The sequence below is a fragment of the Haliaeetus albicilla genome, chromosome 22 (genome assembly GCF_947461875.1).
Source record: "Haliaeetus albicilla chromosome 22, bHalAlb1.1, whole genome shotgun sequence".
Taxonomy (NCBI): domain Eukaryota; kingdom Metazoa; phylum Chordata; class Aves; order Accipitriformes; family Accipitridae; genus Haliaeetus; species Haliaeetus albicilla.
Genome location: NC_091504.1, coordinates 23,298,026 through 23,315,093, shown reverse-complemented (window position 1 = coordinate 23,315,093; position 17,068 = coordinate 23,298,026). Strand labels below are relative to the sequence as shown.

The 17,068-nt window shown below is 55.7% G+C and overlaps 2 protein-coding genes across 4 annotated transcripts; one reads left to right on the top strand and one right to left on the bottom strand.

Annotated features, from left to right (window-relative positions):
- The first annotated feature begins 461 nt into the window (after positions 1–461).
- SHMT1 (serine hydroxymethyltransferase 1) lies at positions 462–7,222 on the top strand. Of its 2 annotated transcripts, none has more exons than XM_069810431.1 (12): positions 462–586; positions 2,002–2,126; positions 2,680–2,825; positions 3,138–3,253; positions 3,343–3,503; positions 3,667–3,748; positions 4,008–4,220; positions 4,494–4,610; positions 4,969–5,091; positions 5,387–5,503; positions 5,688–5,798; positions 6,279–7,222. In XM_069810431.1, the coding sequence occupies exons 2-12, from the start codon at positions 2,022–2,024 to the stop codon at positions 6,446–6,448; spliced, it is 1,461 nt and encodes a 486-aa protein (XP_069666532.1). In that variant the 5' UTR covers positions 462–586; positions 2,002–2,021; the 3' UTR covers positions 6,449–7,222. The 2 variants fall into 2 exon arrangements, with proteins under 2 accessions (XP_069666532.1, XP_069666533.1); XM_069810432.1 differs by lacking the exon at positions 462–586 and adding an exon at positions 673–748.
- On the bottom strand, positions 7,076–17,035 carry SMCR8 (SMCR8-C9orf72 complex subunit). Of its 2 annotated transcripts, XM_069810429.1 has the most exons (3): positions 14,409–17,035; positions 13,429–13,496; positions 12,025–12,148 (listed from the first exon to the last, which is right to left on the bottom strand). In XM_069810429.1, exons 1-2 carry the CDS (start codon positions 16,760–16,762, stop codon positions 13,433–13,435), a joined length of 2,418 nt encoding a protein of 805 aa, XP_069666530.1. In that variant the 5' UTR covers positions 16,763–17,035; the 3' UTR covers positions 12,025–12,148; positions 13,429–13,432. The 2 variants fall into 2 exon arrangements, with proteins under 2 accessions (XP_009928272.2, XP_069666530.1); XM_009929970.2 differs by lacking the exon at positions 13,429–13,496 and having other exon boundaries at positions 7,076–12,148; positions 14,409–17,030.
- Between the last annotated feature and the right edge of the window lie 33 nt (positions 17,036–17,068).

Here is a 17,068-nt window from a genome sequence, read left to right as displayed (position 1 = left end):
GCTCGCCTTGAGACGTGGTTTCAGCCAGCACCCCGACCTTGGGGGTGGCTGGAAGCGCTCCCTGCCCAGCGCGGGGTGGGGGGTGTCCCGTCCTCCGGCTCATGGGGGGAACCGAGAGGTACCCCCGGATCGCTGGGATCACCGCAGGCAGGGCTGGGGGAGAGGGTCGTCCCCCCGCCCCAGGGCATAGGGCAGGCGGGGCCGGAGCTGCCGGGTGACTGCGGGGGGGGTGACAGCAGAGGGGGAATGACGGCAGAGTGGTGACGGCAGAAGAGCTCCCACCTGCCCGGGCCAAGGTCACCCGCACCCCCACCGCCACGTGCTGGCTGTACCGCCAGACCCGCCTCGGAGGGGACCAATAGGACGCGGGGAGGAGGAAGAGCTCGGCTCTGATTGGCCCATACACTTCTGGAGCGTTTTTCCCCGCCATCGGCCTACCGGTGCGAAACGAGGCGCTGATTGGCCGAGGCGCGGAGAGGCGTGCCTGAGTGGTCTAGGCTAGGCGCGCGAGTTCCCGCGCGGTGGCGGAGCGGGACCGGGATCGGGACCAGGACCGGACTGGACTTCGGTGCGGCGCTGCGGGCGGGTAGGGAACGGGACCAGGACCGGGCGTGCGGGGCAGAGAGGGCAGAGCAGGAGCAGGGCAGACCGCTGTGGGGTGAGATCCGGGCAGGCAGCGGCGTCCCCCCACTGCCGGTGTCTAGGGCAGGGGGATCGCGTCACCAGGAGCCTGTCAAGGATGTGGGAGGTGATGGAACCGGGATACGGGGGCGGGGGGATGTGCAGGGCCAGGCGGGGATGGAGCCTCAGGGTGGGGGTTTGCCCCTGCAGCAGATGAACTGCCACGAGGGTGGAAATGGGGGTCTCATCCTGGGTGGGGAACAGGGAGCTTTGTCCCCCCGGAGCCTTCTGCAGGTTTGCTAAAATTGCTGGGTGCAAGTACTGCCGCGACCTGCCCTGGGGGGACACGCTGGACCCAGCTGTCCCCTTCAAAGCCAGAGCGCTACACCCTGCCCTTTCCCTTGCAGCCCTTTCCCTATCCCAATCCAGCTTTTCTGACAGTGAGGATTCCCTCCCTGCCAGGCTCATGGATAGGGAGGAGGCCCACACTGAATGGGCTTCAGCAGCTTGGCACAAGCAAACTAAGAGCAACTGCTTAATAACCTGCTCACGGCCCTTTGCTGGCCTTGCAAGGTTAATGAGTAAAAAGATGCATTGTTTTCAGCCGAGGCAGAAGCTGGACTGTCATGCCTGCCGCGGAGCTTGTGTTCTGCATTATAATGCTAGCAGCCGTGGAACCCGGTGGGGCTGGAGGGCTGCTGCCAGGGCTGGGCATCCCACATGCCACGGAGTCAAGCTGAGGCAAAGCTGCTGCCTCTCAGGTCCCAGCTCCACAAGCCATGCTTGCTTCAGTTAGCATTTGGGGCAGGACTCCAACCTGCTGGGGGTTTGCCCTCACAGCTATGCACAAGGGAAAGTAGCCAAGAGGTTTAGGCATGCTGGGGAATGCAACGCACATTAAAATTGAGATCTGTGGGTATGAGCATTTCACTGCCCTTGAAATTAAACAGCAGTTTTAATAAGACACCCTTCTGTACATGAGGGCATTTGCTAGCATTTCCTAGAAGTCCTAAGAATCACAGATATACAGGAGCGAGAGGGAAAGGCATTGCTTGTGTTGCTGATAAGGTTTGGTCCACATGCAGGTTCATCATGTCCCCAGGTGTCTGACAAGGCACTGCAGAGACGGGGGCGGGGGGACCCCCAGGTAGGGCGGTGATGGGAGAGTATCAGAAATTATCAAAGCACTATAATGAATGAACTGATCTTAAATCAGTGGGGAAACCTGACAGTTGTCTGTGTTTTCCTTAGCCAGTGGGCCGCAGCCCATGGCTGGTCCTTCTGTATTTCCGGGGAAGATGTGGGATGGGAGCAGGCAGGACACAGTGCCGAAGTACCCAGCCCCACTGCCATCTCACAAACTCACCTCTCTGCCAGCAGGTGACCTTGGACCGAGCAGGATGATGGCAAACTCAACGCAGGGAGACAGGGGCCTCCCCAGCGCGGAGCTCTGGGCCTCCCATAACAGGATGGTAATGGAGCCACTCGACACCAATGACCCAGAGGTGAGAGCCCCTTCCTGGCCCCAACCCAGCAGCTGCTTTGTTCATCTCCCGGACAGCCATGGGGATGCTGACCTCCTCAAGCCCATCTGGCGGGGAGACAATCCAAGGCTGAGATAGTGGGACCCATCCATCCTCTGTGCCCGCTCTGCCTGCAGTGAGAGGAGAGGGAGGGCATCCTCCAACCATCTACAGATAACATGGCCATAACTTCACATCTATTGCTCATACCCCTCTGCTCAAAACTCTAATGTCCACACCAGAGCAGCTGGCCCACCAGGCCATGTGGCAGTTGCCCTTGACTCGATAGCCTAAATGACAGCTGAATTATCTGGCAGCTTCCTGACAGGTAGAAACCCAAAACATGGCCTTGACCAGACACATGAACTGTTTGGGATCAGCTGAACCAAGAAGGGATCTCATCTCCCTTCTCCAGCACCTTTCCAGGCTCCTCTCCATTGCCCTGTCCCCTCCAAGGGTGCATCCCCTATGGTGGAGCCTCCACATCTCCATGCAGAGCTGGCATGGGTGAAGCTGTTTCTCTCCTCTCCCAAAGGTGCACAGCATCATCAAGAAGGAGAAGCAGCGGCAAACGCTGGGGCTGGAGTTAATTGCATCGGAGAACTTTGCAAGCCGAGCAGTCCTGGAGGCCCTGGGATCCTGCCTGAACAACAAATACTCTGAGGGTTACCCAGGACAGAGGTAGGGGCTCGGGCTCCGTCCCGCCCAACCCAAAACCTCACAGGGAGGGAGAGGAACCACGCTGCCAGACCTCACCTCTGGGAAAGAAGCAATGTCCTTGTGCTGGCAGCCAAGCTCCTCCAGGGCAGAATCTGACTCTCTCAGCTTCTGTCCATGGCCATGGATGGGACAATCTCAGCAATGTCACATCTGCTGCAGCTGCTGTCCCAGTGGCTGCTGGAAATGCGGCATCACCCTGGTTTCTCCCCAGCTTGGTCACAGGTTCTAAGTAATGAGTTTGGTTTTAACCCCTGCCCCGTCCTTTACCGGCAGGTACTATGGCGGGACGGAGTTTGTAGACGAGCTGGAAAGGCTGTGCCAGAAGCGAGCCCTGCAGGCGTACCAGCTCGACCCCCAGAAGTGGGGTGTCAACGTCCAGCCCTACTCAGGTAATGGGGTGCTCAGGAGAGCCAGGCCAGCTGCACCAGCCTCCGCGCATCCCAGCACCCGTAACGGGCCCGGTGTGCTCTTGCTGCAGGGTCACCTGCAAACTTTGCGGTGTACACGGCCCTGGTGGAGCCCCACGGCAGGATCATGGGCCTGGACCTGCCCGATGGGGGCCACCTCACCCATGGGTTCATGACGGACAAGAAGAAGATCTCTGCCACCTCTGTCTTCTTCGAGTCCATGCCCTACAAGGTAAAGACAGCTGCTCCAGCCGGAGCCAGGATGCGGTTGTCATAAGTGTTAGTGCCTCTTAACAGTATGGGCGTCAGGCTCCCAGCACCCCCTCCTGCAGGATGACCCTGCAGCTGATCTTCACCCATACCAAGGTGGCTGATCCCTCCTCTTTCTCTCCCAGGTCAACCCCAAGACCGGTTACATCGACTACGACCGGCTGGAGGAGAACGCCCGCCTCTTCCACCCCAAGCTGATCATAGCAGGTAAGGATCAAACTCTTACCGACCTCCCTGGTGACACACCCTGGGTGGAGGTGGCTCCCCGAAGCGAGTAGTGCCCCGGTAAGCCTGTGGGTATCCACGGATGCTGCAATGCCGGGAGGAGACCTCAAATACATCCACACTGGCAAAAGCTTGTGTGCTGTCCCCAGCTGGGCTGTCCCCATCGTAGGGCTGGACCTGGGTCTGTCCCAAGGTCCTTGCGCATCTGCTCCTGTCCCCAACACGTCCTATCTCCCTGCAGGTGTCAGCTGCTACTCGCGCAACCTGGACTATGCCCGCATGCGAAAGATCGCTGATGCTAACGGTGCTTATCTCATGGCCGACATGGCCCACATCAGCGGGCTGGTGGCTGCCGGCGTGGTGCCCTCCCCCTTCGACCACTGCGATGTTGTCTCCACCACCACCCATAAGACCTTGCGGGGCTGCAGGGCCGGCATGATCTTCTACCGCAAAGGTGCCTGACCTGGCTGGGGAGCCAGGAGAAATGCTCCCCCAGGCCGGGGGACTGCAAGTTAAAGCTCCTTCCTGCTCTAGCTGGGAAGGAGGGAGGGCAGGAAGGTCCGGGGCCTCCCGGGAGAGTCTGGGGAGTTTCCCAGGGCCAAGTGTGGCCCAGATTTGAAAAAGAACAACAACCATCCCTTCTCTGAGTAGCGACAGGGTGAAAGCAGCTCATGGGAGAAGGGTGGCCGTGCTGCCTTGTGAGTAACCCTGCCCTCCCCTCCCACAGGCACCCGCAGTGTGGACCCCAAGACGGGCAAGGAAACACTCTACAACCTGGAGAGCCTCATCAACCAGGCGGTCTTCCCTGGGCTGCAGGGAGGCCCGCACAACCACGCCATTGCAGGTACGCACCCAGGCTGGCCACCAGCTCCAGGAAGGCAAAGGGAGCCAGCAGAGATGTCCTGGCTGGGCTCTGACCCCCAGCAGCAGGGCGGGGGGCTCCAGCTGCTGCAAGGGACTCACAGCCTGGAGATGCTGCAGCAAGGAGCAGCCGGCTTAATCCAGCATTGCCCAAGAAGCAACCAGGCTTTTCCCATCCTGCCTTTTGGCTCATAGCGATGCTGCCAGCCTGGCTAGGGGAAGGGACTGTCCGTCAGTTTGCCCAGCTCCCAGGGTGACTTCTGCCGGCGGTGCCATGCATCCCTGCCAGCTCTCCCAGTGGGAGCCCCCCAAAACTCACCATGGTCTGCCTTCCTCCGCAGGGATCGCCGTGGCGCTGCGGCAGGCCACGACGCCCGAGTTCAAGGCCTACCAGCAGCAGGTGGTCGCGAACTGCAAGGTGCTCTCAGCAGCGCTGATGGAGCTGGGCTACGACATCGTCACGGGTGAGGACAGGTCTCGGCCACAGGATGGGGCTGACCCCTCTGCGTAGCCCGGGCCCCAAGCCAGGCCATGAGGGTGGTGCAGACATGATGGGCAGGGCTCTGCCATCACAACTCCTCAGGACATCCGCAAAACTATTTTGAAGCAGCAGCCCCCCCTCCGAAGGGCAGGTCCCCTTCTGCCCCCAAAACCAGGAACAGGCCCCACTGCAGTCCAAAACCTTTTTTTGCTGAAGTTTCACATGGGAGCGGTGTTTACCCTGATCCCATGTCCCCCAACAAATCCCTCTCTTTGCAGGGGGCTCCGACAACCACTTGATTCTCCTGGACCTGCGCAGCAAAGGCACTGACGGCAGCCGGGCCGAGCGGGTGCTGGAGATCTGCTCCATTGCCTGCAACAAGAACACGTGCCCCGGTGAGGGATCCCACAAGCTCTGCCATGTCCTGCCCCGCACGCTGCGGATCTCCCATAGCCTGTGCAGAGCTTCCTGCAGGGTTCCCAGCTCCCGGCCCATCCCGGGCACTGGGAACCACACCAAGTTGCCATGCACAGCAGTTTCGGTACCCGATTTGGTCATGCGTGACTTGTTCTGGTGCAGGTGACGTCAGCGCCCTGCGCCCCAGCGGCCTGCGGTTCGGCACGCCGGCTCTCACCTCCCGAGGCTTCCGGCAGGACAATTTCCGCGTGGTGGCTCAGTACATCCACAGAGGTGAGGCTGGGGCGGGCATGCCTGGGGCCGAGTCTCAGCTCCGGCACTAACCTGGGGCCAGGGCAGCTCCTCCAGGACAGGAGGCACAAGCCAGGTGGCTTCCCCAGCAGCTGGCGAGGGAGCACATACACAAGCGAGGAGTAACTCTCCCACTTGCACATCTGGATGTGGGAGAGGACATCTGGCCACAGCTGGGACCGGCCAAACCCTCCCCACTGCATTAGCAGCAGGCTGAAAGCCTGCACTTTTCCCAGTCTAGTTCCAGTTGTCCCCAAGGATCTTACACTGGTTTCCTGGGTCAGCAAGTCCCTCCCACATCTCGGGGAGCAGCCCCAGCGCTGCTGTGGGGTGGTGCAGGGCTAAGCCAGCAGCCCAGCCTCGCAGGTTCCCTGCGGCAGGGCTGGGAGAGCTGTGGGGTGCGGGCACAGGCTGAGGTGTTGCAGCTGTGAGGACTGACTGAGGCATCTGCCATCCTGGCAGGGATCGAGCTGACACTGCGCGTGCAGAAAGACATGAGCCCCAAGGCCACGCTGAAGGAATTCAAGGAGAAACTAGAGGAGGAGAAATACCAGAGGGAGCTGAAAGCACTGAAGGAAGAGGTGGAGGCCTTCGCAGCGGCCTTCCCACTCCCAGGGCTGCCCGTCCTGTAAGGGAAGCACCCATGCGCACTCCCGGAGCTGCAGAGGTACCTGGGATCGTGGCACACTCGCACCCCCAGCCCAAGACCAACACCCCAGTACCTTGTCCCAGCACCTCCCTGCTGGCACTGGCTGCAGTGCAGCATCAGTTTCTCATTCAGCTTTTGCTCATCTCTCCCCTCCCGTTTGGGGCGCAGGACCCCCCTGAGCACAGCCCCCCCCACCCCCATGGGGAAACCAGCCCTTTCACCGAGCACCAGGTAACAACCCTCAGCCTCGTTCGATCCCGCTCTCCCTGGCTGTGGGAGTGGCAGATGAGGTTTAGGCAGCCCTGCCTGCGTTCACCCGGATACCCCTGCCCACAGGATCGGGAGGGACATGGAGGGGGGTCCACCTCAGCAGGAGCCACCCCCTGCCGCAGCCAGGCACGCTGTGCTTGGCTGCACAAGAGGCTTCACAGCCGCTAAAAGCCTCCCTGGTTTCAGCCTCGAGGATTTCCCTTCGTGTGCACAAGCCCGCTGCCTTCTAGCCTCTGCAGGCTTTGACAAGGCCAAGCCTTGTCCTTAACTGCCCTCCCAGGATCACCATCCCATCCTAGCCAGCGTCTCTGGTATTTTCTCAGACCTCTGAGCACAAAGCTTAGGTAGAACCATTTTTTAATAAGCACGGTAAAATTAAGAATTTAACCACAATGTATGACAAGAATTATAAGCTTTAAAAAATACAACCAATTTTTTTTTTTTGTATTTCAAAAATATCTGAACCCAAATAAATAATTTTTTTTTTAAAAGTACATTTCTCAGACTAGTCATTTGGTGTTAACATCTGTTAAACTCTTGTGCAGTAACACTTACAGCACGACACTAAGACATGCTTCTTGGATTTCTCCCGGTCACACTCGCTCTAACTACCGATGCAAGCATTCGGCACGCACAGGCACACACACGTAACTCAACATGCAGTAATAGGATACAGTGCTTTAAAATAAGATGAGAATTCATCACAGCCTCCTTGCAGCCCTCAGAGGCAGCTCTTAGCCCAGCCCCATCCCCGTGCCGGCAGCGAGGCAGCCAGCGGGACCGGGTACCCTGTGTTTCTGCCTTCCAGTTAAAACGCATCTCGGGGACCAGCGTGCAGTGGATTTGTGACCCCTCCAATATCGGGGTACAGTCTGTTGCTCTGACATTGTGCTAGTGGGGCACCGTGCGGAGCAGGCACTCTCCTTTAGCCTGGGCAGCTCGCTAAGTTTCCCATCGTACCTTATTACAGGAGCCTTTTCGAAGTGCTGCGACAAGCCCCGGGTCCTGCCCAGCTCTCTGAGATGCTGAATCCACAGTGTGGGCTGTCACCCACCACCAGACTGGGGGCTCAGGCCCCCCCCCACTCAATAAAAAGCTCTCACCCCTCAAGCCCCTCTCCCACCCCTTACAAAATGGTGAATATTGCTAGAGTATAGGCAGTACTTCCCTAGTCAAGGCAAGACAGCTTTGGAGCTGCTTAGAAGTGATTGCTACTGGATGAAAGTAAATCCGAGCACTATTCTCTGAGAAATGAAACCTGTGTAGGGTTAATATCGCCTACTCCTATGGCTGACCCTCCTCGGGGTGGGATCTGAAAGCAGTGGGCTAGTGTAGAGTAGAGCAGGGGCTGGCAGGCAGAGTCTCTCAAGGCAGGGAAGCGGAGGAGTAAGAAAAGGGAGCTTTGTCCTCCCGACCAGGCAGCAGACGGCCAGGGGAGGCTTTTGCTCTGATGAATTCTCTGTCAGGCTTAAAGCCTCCTCTCCCTGACAGCCAGCAGAGAGAGGAGGGAGCCAGAGCTGGCCGTGCGGGAGGCGGGGGCATGCTGGCAGCACTCACGGAAGCAGGCGACAGTCATGCACGGCACCGCTGGTTCTGGCGGCTGGAGGTTCGGTGCGGGAGGGCTGGTGAGTATTGCACTGCGGCTGCGAGGAACCTGCCCTGCTCGTGGTGGAAGGATGGCTGGACGGCAGCACGCGGCGCTCGGGCGGTGCGGTGTAAGCCGAGGAACACACATGCCAAGATTCATTGCGGGAGCTGTTAGTGCGAAGATCGTAACTTGTTATAAGTCTGCTAATATCAGAAACCAGTGAGGTAACACAGCGAAGATGAGGAAAAAGTCTTAAAGTGCCAATATAGGGATCTTTACTGTACAGGAGTAGAAGGTCAGACAGAGAAATTACTGAGCAAAGAGGAATTCAGCTCCCAAACCACCAGCTGCACTCAGACTCCCCCCCAATTTCTGCCACCATTATGGGCACCACAAGCAGCGAGGGCAGGCTGGGCTCCCACTGCACCGAGGTGCCAGAGCCTGAGGTAATTCCCCCTTTCCTGGAGTCCAAGCTCAGAGGTTACCCCACCACAAGCCAGCTTTAGGAGGACAAGCACTCCAAGGTGTGTTTCCCCACAGCTCCTGCTTAAAGAGCTGAGTTACGGATAGCACGGAGCTCCTGTTTTGAAATGGGAGACGTCCCAGCAAAGCCCCCAGGACATCGTCCCAAATCAGAGCTGCTTTGTGGCAGAGAGATGAAGCAGGTCAGACAGGTGGTAGTGCAAGTATTGCTCAACACAGCCTTGAATATCAGATACTACAGGTTTGATAGAAGGAGCAAGGAGGAGTTATTTATCAATTTATGAGTGCAGCTGAACACAGGTCAAGACCACTGTGACTAAGAGATCAGCCAACACTAATCATCGATCCTGCTCCGCTGCTCTGCGCTGTCAGCCTGGAGGAAGATGTGAGTGAGTCAGCAGGAAAAAAGTTTGTCCCTCCCTCCTCAAACCCGAACAGCATCAGGTCATTTTCCAACAGGAAACAAGCTCCCGTGCTGAGCGCTTCTCCAGAGCTGCGGGTCAGGCAGGACGCAGGGAGCTTTTCCACTGCCCGATGTCACCTGCATTACTCACTGAGATGCCTTTTCCCCCAGGGAATCTCGCCTCAGCTTTAGTGTGGAAGCCGTTCGGGTGCACTCCAGTCGACAAGGGGACACCTGAAGTCACTTCAGAAAGCAGGCATTTTCCATGGACATGGAAGTCTTTCACCAGCAGACCCAGTTCACATGCAACAGGAGGGCGCAGTTAGGAAAGGAAAAGGCCTTTAAATATGTTTTAAAGGCGTGCAGCCCCGCACACAGGCACACTGCTCACCTTCAGCAAATGTGACACCACACTGCTTCCCAAATGCGACCTAAAAACACCATCACAAGCAACCCCTGACCTTGGAAATCCCTCTGGAGACTACCACGAGCTCAGCTTGCCCGGCTGAGCTGACCTCACTGTAAGCCACCAGAAACAACACTAACATTTAAAATAGCCTTCCTGCCCAGCTGGTTTATATCTCCCGCACTACCCCAGAGAGCCCTTTCCAGAGGAGAGAAAGAGGCAGCAGCAGTACCGAAGTGCAGGTGCTGGTGCCAGACGACAGCGTCCCCAAGGAGCCTCCTTGCCTTCAGGACACAGGTTTCAGAGCAGTGCGTTTCTCGCAGCAAGTTTCAGTGGGGTCTAAGCCACGCTGACAAATGCCAGACCATACACAGAAACTTCCCCAGGCACAAAAGGAACATTACATTCATCTCCAGCACTGCCTCACATCATCACAATAAACAGAGGTTTAAAAAAAAAAAAACCAAAACAAAACCCAAACCAAACAACACATCAGCTCATTTTGTACAATCTCAGCTGTTCTCACCCCACAATCAGAAGAATGCTAAAAAGAAATAAAACCAAGGATATTTCCTAGCAAGGCTTTTCTTGCTTAGAAGTACCATGGGGGCTGCTACCGCCACATAGCACTGGGCAGAGCAGACCACAGCCCAGGACCAGTGGCCAAGGAGCAGCATCTCCTATGGGACTCCAGAGGGAAGCACTGTGCTCGGGTACAAAGCTTTCCACACTGTCAGGAACAATCTGGGAGCGTCACCATGCCAGTGGCACAACCTTTACGGCACAGGCAGCGGTGTAGAAGCTTTGAAAGGCAAGTCCCCAGCATCCAGGCTCAGAGAGCGGCAGTTCTGCCCCGTCCAGAGCTACCCAGGAGCACCCTGGGAGAGGTAGTCGAGACACGACAAAGGCTCAGCCAGAAGCAGCATGCAGTGACGCTGACCCTGCTTTACCATAAAGGACAAAAGTCAGCTCCCCAACAAAAAAAAAAAAAAAAAACCAACAAACAAACCCAAAACTTTTACAGATACAACGTCGAATCCAGTACATTCATCCCCAATCTCTCCTGAGCACTAGTATCTCACCAGCCAGGCAGCCTGCTCTAACAGCCTGCTGTCTCACAGCGTAGCTTCAGCTGAATTGCACTGTTCGTTTCCCCATCACAAAAAGCACCTAAAAATGAGCCCCCACCCCTCAGTTCCCCTCTCTCCTTAAAAGGCCACCCTTGATGTCACACGCTTTGAGGATTCCCGGTCTCCCTCCCACCCTTGTTGGAGGTCGCTCAGCAAACAGGACATGACAAATTAAAAAGGCACAGTGCTCTACATTCACAGCAGCGGGCACCTCGGTGCTCGCTAGCGTTAAGGAGTCCTTCCACATTCCAGATTTTAACAAAGCTGAGGGAAACTGGCAAACTCTTTCTGGAGAGAAGCACATGTGTCTCCACTGCACTCCCATCCACCCAGGGACAACCTGTCCTGGGAAGTGTCAGGAAACTCAGAAAAATGCAGGAAGGGACACACCATCCGCTACCGCTGCGCACAGATGGATAACTGCGAACTGCCACCCTGCCACGGAGCTTCTGAGCTACACTCACGTGAGACACTGGTGGATTAAAAAACTTCACGTGGCCTTTACATCTCCCCTCTGGTCTCCGCCCTGGCTCCACAGAAGGGACCAACAGCATTTGGGGCTCTGGCAGAAGTGTACGGAGCACTGCGTTGTTTTGGGGGCTGCACTCTAGTAAGTATTGATCCCCAAGAGAGCCCACCTCTCTCTCCCTGCCATAATCCCCCGGGATGCTGCCATGATACGCTTTAAAAGTTAATAGTGCCCCTTCTAACATTTAAAAACAGAGTGCCCGGTGTTTTATGTGATGGAACATCTACGTTCTTGGCTACAGGGAACCACACAGAAATCCGGTCCCTTGGACACCGATTTCTGTGGAGCAGAGACGCTTGCAAACGCATTGTCTTCTTCGCCCCTTCCCGATGTTATGAGAGCTACTGCAGACAGCGTCAATGTCAAGCACGGATGAGCTTTGTCAGACTCTGAGTACGCAGGCAGACAGCCCGCGCAAGGCTAGATTTTGTACAAAAAGCTGGGAACATAGTCAAATCTGAGCAGAGGGTTCACCCCCCGGCCGGGTTCCTGAATGTACTGCAGCTTCAGCAGCTCAGCTAAATACTGTACAATTTTGATATCTTCATTGGCAAGGCCGAGTTGAAGCTTCAGGAAGTTCATCCTGCGATTCACGACGGATTCCTCCGGTTCCCTTTCACTGATGGGAAGGTGCAAATGATGGCAGAAGGTGAAGAGGAAGGCTTTTGAACACAGCTGGGTGAGGATACTTTGGACGTGCATATAGTAGGTGCTTCCTCGTTTGATCTGCGTGCGGTGGTCTGCCAGCCGGGACACCAAGGTGCCTTTGTAAAGCGGGCAGCGGAGAGTCTTACTGTCGGCGTCCAGAATGCTGACATACCGGCTGTATCGGCTCAGGGCGTGCAGCACGTTCACCCCAGCAGGCGACACCATCCTGAAACAGCAAGGAGAGAGGTCACGGCTGGAGGGGACCAGACAGTTAAGCAGCAGACTGTGTCCGTGCCCCTGTATCGCATGTACTTTCCCTCTAGTTCACGAGCTGGTACAAGAGCCTCTGTGGGCAAATGAAGTCTGGCACAGAAGAAAGTGGCCAAATAGTCTCTCCAGCCTGCCAGATCCCAAAGAAACCTCGATCTCCTGGATGCCCACATGCACTGATCCACACTGTGTGTATGTGCTACTTCATAAATCACCGCACTTCAGGGCAGCTTCCTCCCTTGGCGATACGGCGAGGCAGTGATAAGACATCTCTGGTGAACAGAAGCAAATCTTGCAGCAGCTGCTAGCTTCTGGATGTGACAACAAGGACCCAGAAACCCAGATCAGACCCCCTTGCCAAGAGCTCCACCTTCCCCCCATACGGCTGTTTTGGGAAGGAGCAGCTCTGAGGTGGTCGAAGCCCTGAGTGGAGCAAAACCTTTTGCCCTTCCTTTAAAAAGGGAACCATCCTTAAACCAGAATATTCCTTGGCTGAGCCTGGGCATTTTTCACTCAGGTGCAAACCCACAGCATGTTCACAACATAACAATTATCCAACAAGACTAAATCAATGTTATTTAAATGCAAATTACAAGCCTACGCAAACTCTACCTTCTGCTCCTCAATTCTGCGTGGTTAAAGTCGCTCAGTTGAGATACAGCTCCCAGCCTCAAACCAGGAGCCCCAGCTGCTGGGGTAAGGGCTGCCCCTGTGCCCAGGCAGCATCTGGCCTTAGGAGACACAACACCCTTACCAGAATAATTGATTTAGCCTCTAAATTCCTTCCCAAAGCCCTTGCACAAATAGTTTGCTGAAAGCACCCACATTAAACTCAACACTTAATTAACATTCCACGGAGAAGAGTTTAAATGACTGACACATGTTAAAAGCAGTTCTTAAAAAAAAAAAAAAAAAAAAAGACACTTTTGTTTATAAAAATTGCATCTAACCACAAACGGTGAGTAACAAGTAAACACTCAGGGCTTTTAAAAACCTCACCGACAGACAGGGAAGTTTGGGAGCAGCTGTGGGCAGAGCTGTCATCCTGCCTCGCAAACACAGAAATGAGGGTAACTCACAGCTTAGGATAATTTCATCATCCACAACCCTCAGCGATGGAATACTCAGCAGTCCAAAAAGCAAATTTCTGTATTTTGATTTTTGTGCTGCTCAGAAACACTCTTTCAGGAGCTATTCCAGCCCTGCTCCGAGCAATGGGCTGCCACTCCGACTCACGTTTTCAACGCTGGTGACAGCAATGGCCATTCCCTGTCATACCTACACCCAAAGCGCCAGAACTCATCCTGGTAAACACAAAGAAAATCCTTTTCATAACAGCAACAAAGGCAGGGCTGAAATCTTGAGAGCTGAGCAATCACTATTTGCTAATGTAAACTATGAAGCCACACTTCAGAATTGAGGGTTGGGGAAGGGGTGCTTGCTTTCACAATGGTCCTCACCCTGAGCAGGAGCTTCCTTCGCATCTGAACTGCAATCCCAACACCACAGCCCACTGAGCGCCGCAGACCTTTTCTCCTGCACTAAGGCTTGTTATAAATAAGTCTCTGTTCATCTGCACCCTCTCGAGGAGAGCCCAGCAGCTCCACAGGCTCCACGTCTCTGGCTTTTCCACAACACCCGGCCGGCACACCCTTGCCAACACAGCCCCAGGCGCTGGCACTCCAATTTCTGACCTACCGACCTCATCAACAGTAGCATCATCTCTTCATTAGGGTCCACAAGGAAAAAACCTCCCCATGTCAAAGCATCCATTTCAAAAACAAAATTCTGGCTAGAAACATCAGAAGAGTTTTGGCAGAGGACACGGGAAAGCAGAGCATACAAGGGGACCCCAGAAGCACTCTGTTATCAGACCAACCAGGAAACCAGCAGGACTTGTGTCTTTGCTTTGTGCTTTGCCAGGCGAAGACCTAAACCAGAGGGAAACCTCCTGGCCAAATAACTAGCATGAACCAGGCAGCAAGTGTCCAGCAGATGTTTTAAATATTTAACTCCCAAGTGAGGCTGGATATAAAGAGACAGACAAATCTATCCCCCCTTCCACAGATACATCCCATAAGCAGAAATTCAGGGCAGCTGTGTAGGTAATCAGAGACCTCCCCAGCACACCCATTCCCCTCTGAAATTCTCACTTAGGAGAAGTAGTATTTATCATATACCTCAACACTGATAAAGCAAACAGACCCTCGATTTACCTCTGGAGCCCGATCAGCTTCCACTTCTGGAAATCCACAACGTGCAAAGGGGAAGTGACCCAGTGCTTCACGGGCTTGGCATAAATGCCGCAGTTTGGCACAAAGATGGAGAGCGCCGTCACAAGCTTCTTGACTATCGCTTCCTCTTCCCCCAGCACGATCAGGGTCCTCCCGCTGAGTAGGGAGTAGATGGCGGGGTGAGCGAAGGGGTACTGCCTGATGAACCGCAGTGCATTCTGGCCAGCCTTTTTTTTGTGCCTTTCACTTGCCTGACAAGCGGGGTGAGCGGGAGAAGGGGTCCTGTCAGAGCACGTGGAGGCAGCGCTGCTGATATAGCTCATGGAGTCCGAGCATTCATCCAGGCTGCTTTTACTGACCTCCCTGTTGCCCATCAGGTAGCGCGAGTCAAGCTCATAGGGAAGGAGCCCCCCTGAGATGCCGTTGTGGGAGGGGAAGCCCCCAAAGCTTCCGTGCAGCCCCTGCTCGGCCTGCCGGTATGGCTGCGGGGGGATCCTGACCACCCCGTCCTCGTCGCAGGGCTTCTGTCCCAGGTCAGGCAGAGGCTCGAGGAAGTTGGGACTCTCCTTCCCGATACAACAGGCAGAATCAACCTGCACTAAGTTTTCCTGTTTTGAAACGTCTTCCTGCTCGTCAGTATTGTCCAGGTTTAGTTTGGGGATGAAACGAAGGCCTCCCTCTTCATCGTCCATGTAAGGTTCCTCGTTAATGGCACTTGGGTAGCTCGCTTTGAAATCTTCTGGGATGAGCGACTCAGAGGGACACGTGCTGAGAACCTCGATGCTGTCCTCGCTGACAGTCCGCCGGCTGCCCACCTTGCTCCTGCCCACCTGGGGACTGGGGCTGACAGGCAAGCTGGCCTGACTCTCTGATTTTGTCAAGCCAGACGCAGACTTCTCCGTTCCAAGAACCTCGATGCTCTCACCGCTACTGATGCTGCCTTTAATATCTGCATCGAGATAGTCCAGATTCTCCTGGTGTTCGAATGTGACGGAGTCAGTCATTTTGGGTTCTTGGGAGTCCTCGATTTCCTGCTCCATCTTGATGGGCACACACTCCACACTGGACTTGTAGGATCCCAGGCTGATGACCACTTTAGGAGCGGGGGACTCTTCCAAACACTTTCTGTCAACAGCATCTTGACTGAGCCCCTGGCAGCCTCTGTACTGTTTTTCAGGTGGCTTTTCATCCAGAAAAGATACATCCTCAAAGAGGAAGTTAGTTACACTTTGTTGCTTTAAGAGTGCCCTGCTGATCTGGTCTGTCAGGAGGTAGCACACGTCACCTCTGAAAGTCCTCTCGATCTGGTGCAACTGGTCAAGAGTTTGGGTGAAAAAATAAATATCACAGAGTTCCTCCAGCGTCTTCAGCTTCTTGTCAAAGCATTTGGCAGACTTTGCTTTGATAAGCTTGGGGGTATAGGAGGGCACGTGGGCATAAAGGTGCGTTTCACCAGGCTCAGCAAGGTCGGAGGTAGTCAGGTCCTGATCGCAGCCTGCGTTGGCCTGGTCCAGCGCACACTCCGGCTCGTAGGGGTGGAAGTCAGACTCCTTCAGCTTCCTGTAGGGATACGACCTGATTTGTTTCAGCAGATCTTGGTGCTCAATGATAGACTTTTCCACACTGGCCAGCTCGTTGGCCTTCTCGATGGCTTGGGTCGTGTAATACCCTTTGTCGTTGGCTTTCTTCTGTATCTCGGTTTCGTTGTGCAGGACAGTCCTGGTGTAGTCGAGATCTTTCAGTTTCTTTTCCAGTTCGTTAGCAAAAGCTTTCCTGTTCCCTGTCTTTAGGCATTCGGAGGCTTTGGAGAACTCTGCAGAGAGTTCCTGAAACTGCTGCATGATTTTGTGCTCGTCAGCAGAAATATAGGCCATGCAGAAGGGCCTCACAAAACCCCTGGCTTCGAGGTCGTAGAGAGTCAAGTGGTGCACGTACGCGAAGGCCCCTTCCTTCGAGTCCCCCAGCACCACTTTGGAATCCTCCACAAAGTTCAGCTTCGGGTAGGCAGAGCCGGGAGGGTGACCCACAAAGGAAGCCTGGTAATCCACAGACATGATCCGAAGGGAAAAATAATTGAGATCGAAAGTGCCCGACACTTTGGCGTCATCGGGGATGGTCAGGAGGGGCTGGGGCCCCACTTGCTCCGAGAACTCGGAGATGAGGATGAAGTCCCGGGTGAACTTGGAGCCGGCGACCTTGGCCCAGGGGTTGGCGCCGTGGCTGGCAAAGGGGAAGAGCGGCACCGAGTACTCCTCGGGCAGGGGCGGCTCGCTGCACAGCTCATCCTCCAGCTCCTCTTCTCTGGTGAAGGCCACCACGTCAGGGGCGCTGATCATATTTCCCGCAGGAGGGGATCGACATGGAGCAGCGAGGGCCCTCCCCGGTCGTCTCCCTCCCCCGCCACCTCCGGGCCCTGCGGGAGGCCCCGCCGCAGCCTCCTTCTCCCACCGCCGCCGCCGCTGCCTCACGCCTCCGCCATGGCCGGGAACCGCCGGTCCCGCTGCCTCACCGGGCCCCGCTCAGCCTCCGCTCTCCCTCACGGGCGCCGCAGCCCCGCAGCCATCTTGGAGTCACATGACGCCGCGACCTCTCACCCCCCCTCCACACACACCCACACCCGGAAGCGAAGCCACCGCCCCTCC

What these genes read in the sequence shown, in the direction of transcription:
- SHMT1 (XM_069810431.1), top strand. Translation starts at nt 2,022, where the DNA reads ATGATGGCAAACTCAACGCAGGGAGACAGGGGCCTCCCCAGCGCGGAG. An exon ending in GAGGGTTACCCAGGACAGAG is followed by an intron (nt 2,826 to 3,137) that starts GTAGGGGCTCGG and finishes CTTTACCGGCAG; the next exon opens with GTACTATGGCGGGACGGAGT. An exon ending in GGCTCAGTACATCCACAGAG is followed by an intron (nt 5,799 to 6,278) that starts GTGAGGCTGGGG and finishes CCATCCTGGCAG; the next exon opens with GGATCGAGCTGACACTGCGC.
- SMCR8 (XM_009929970.2), bottom strand. Translation starts at nt 16,762, where the DNA reads ATGATCAGCGCCCCTGACGTGGTGGCCTTCACCAGAGAAGAGGAGCTG. An exon ending in AAGCTGATCGGGCTCCAGAG is followed by an intron (nt 12,149 to 14,408) that starts GTAAATCGAGGG and finishes TTGCTGTTTCAG; the next exon opens with GATGGTGTCGCCTGCTGGGG.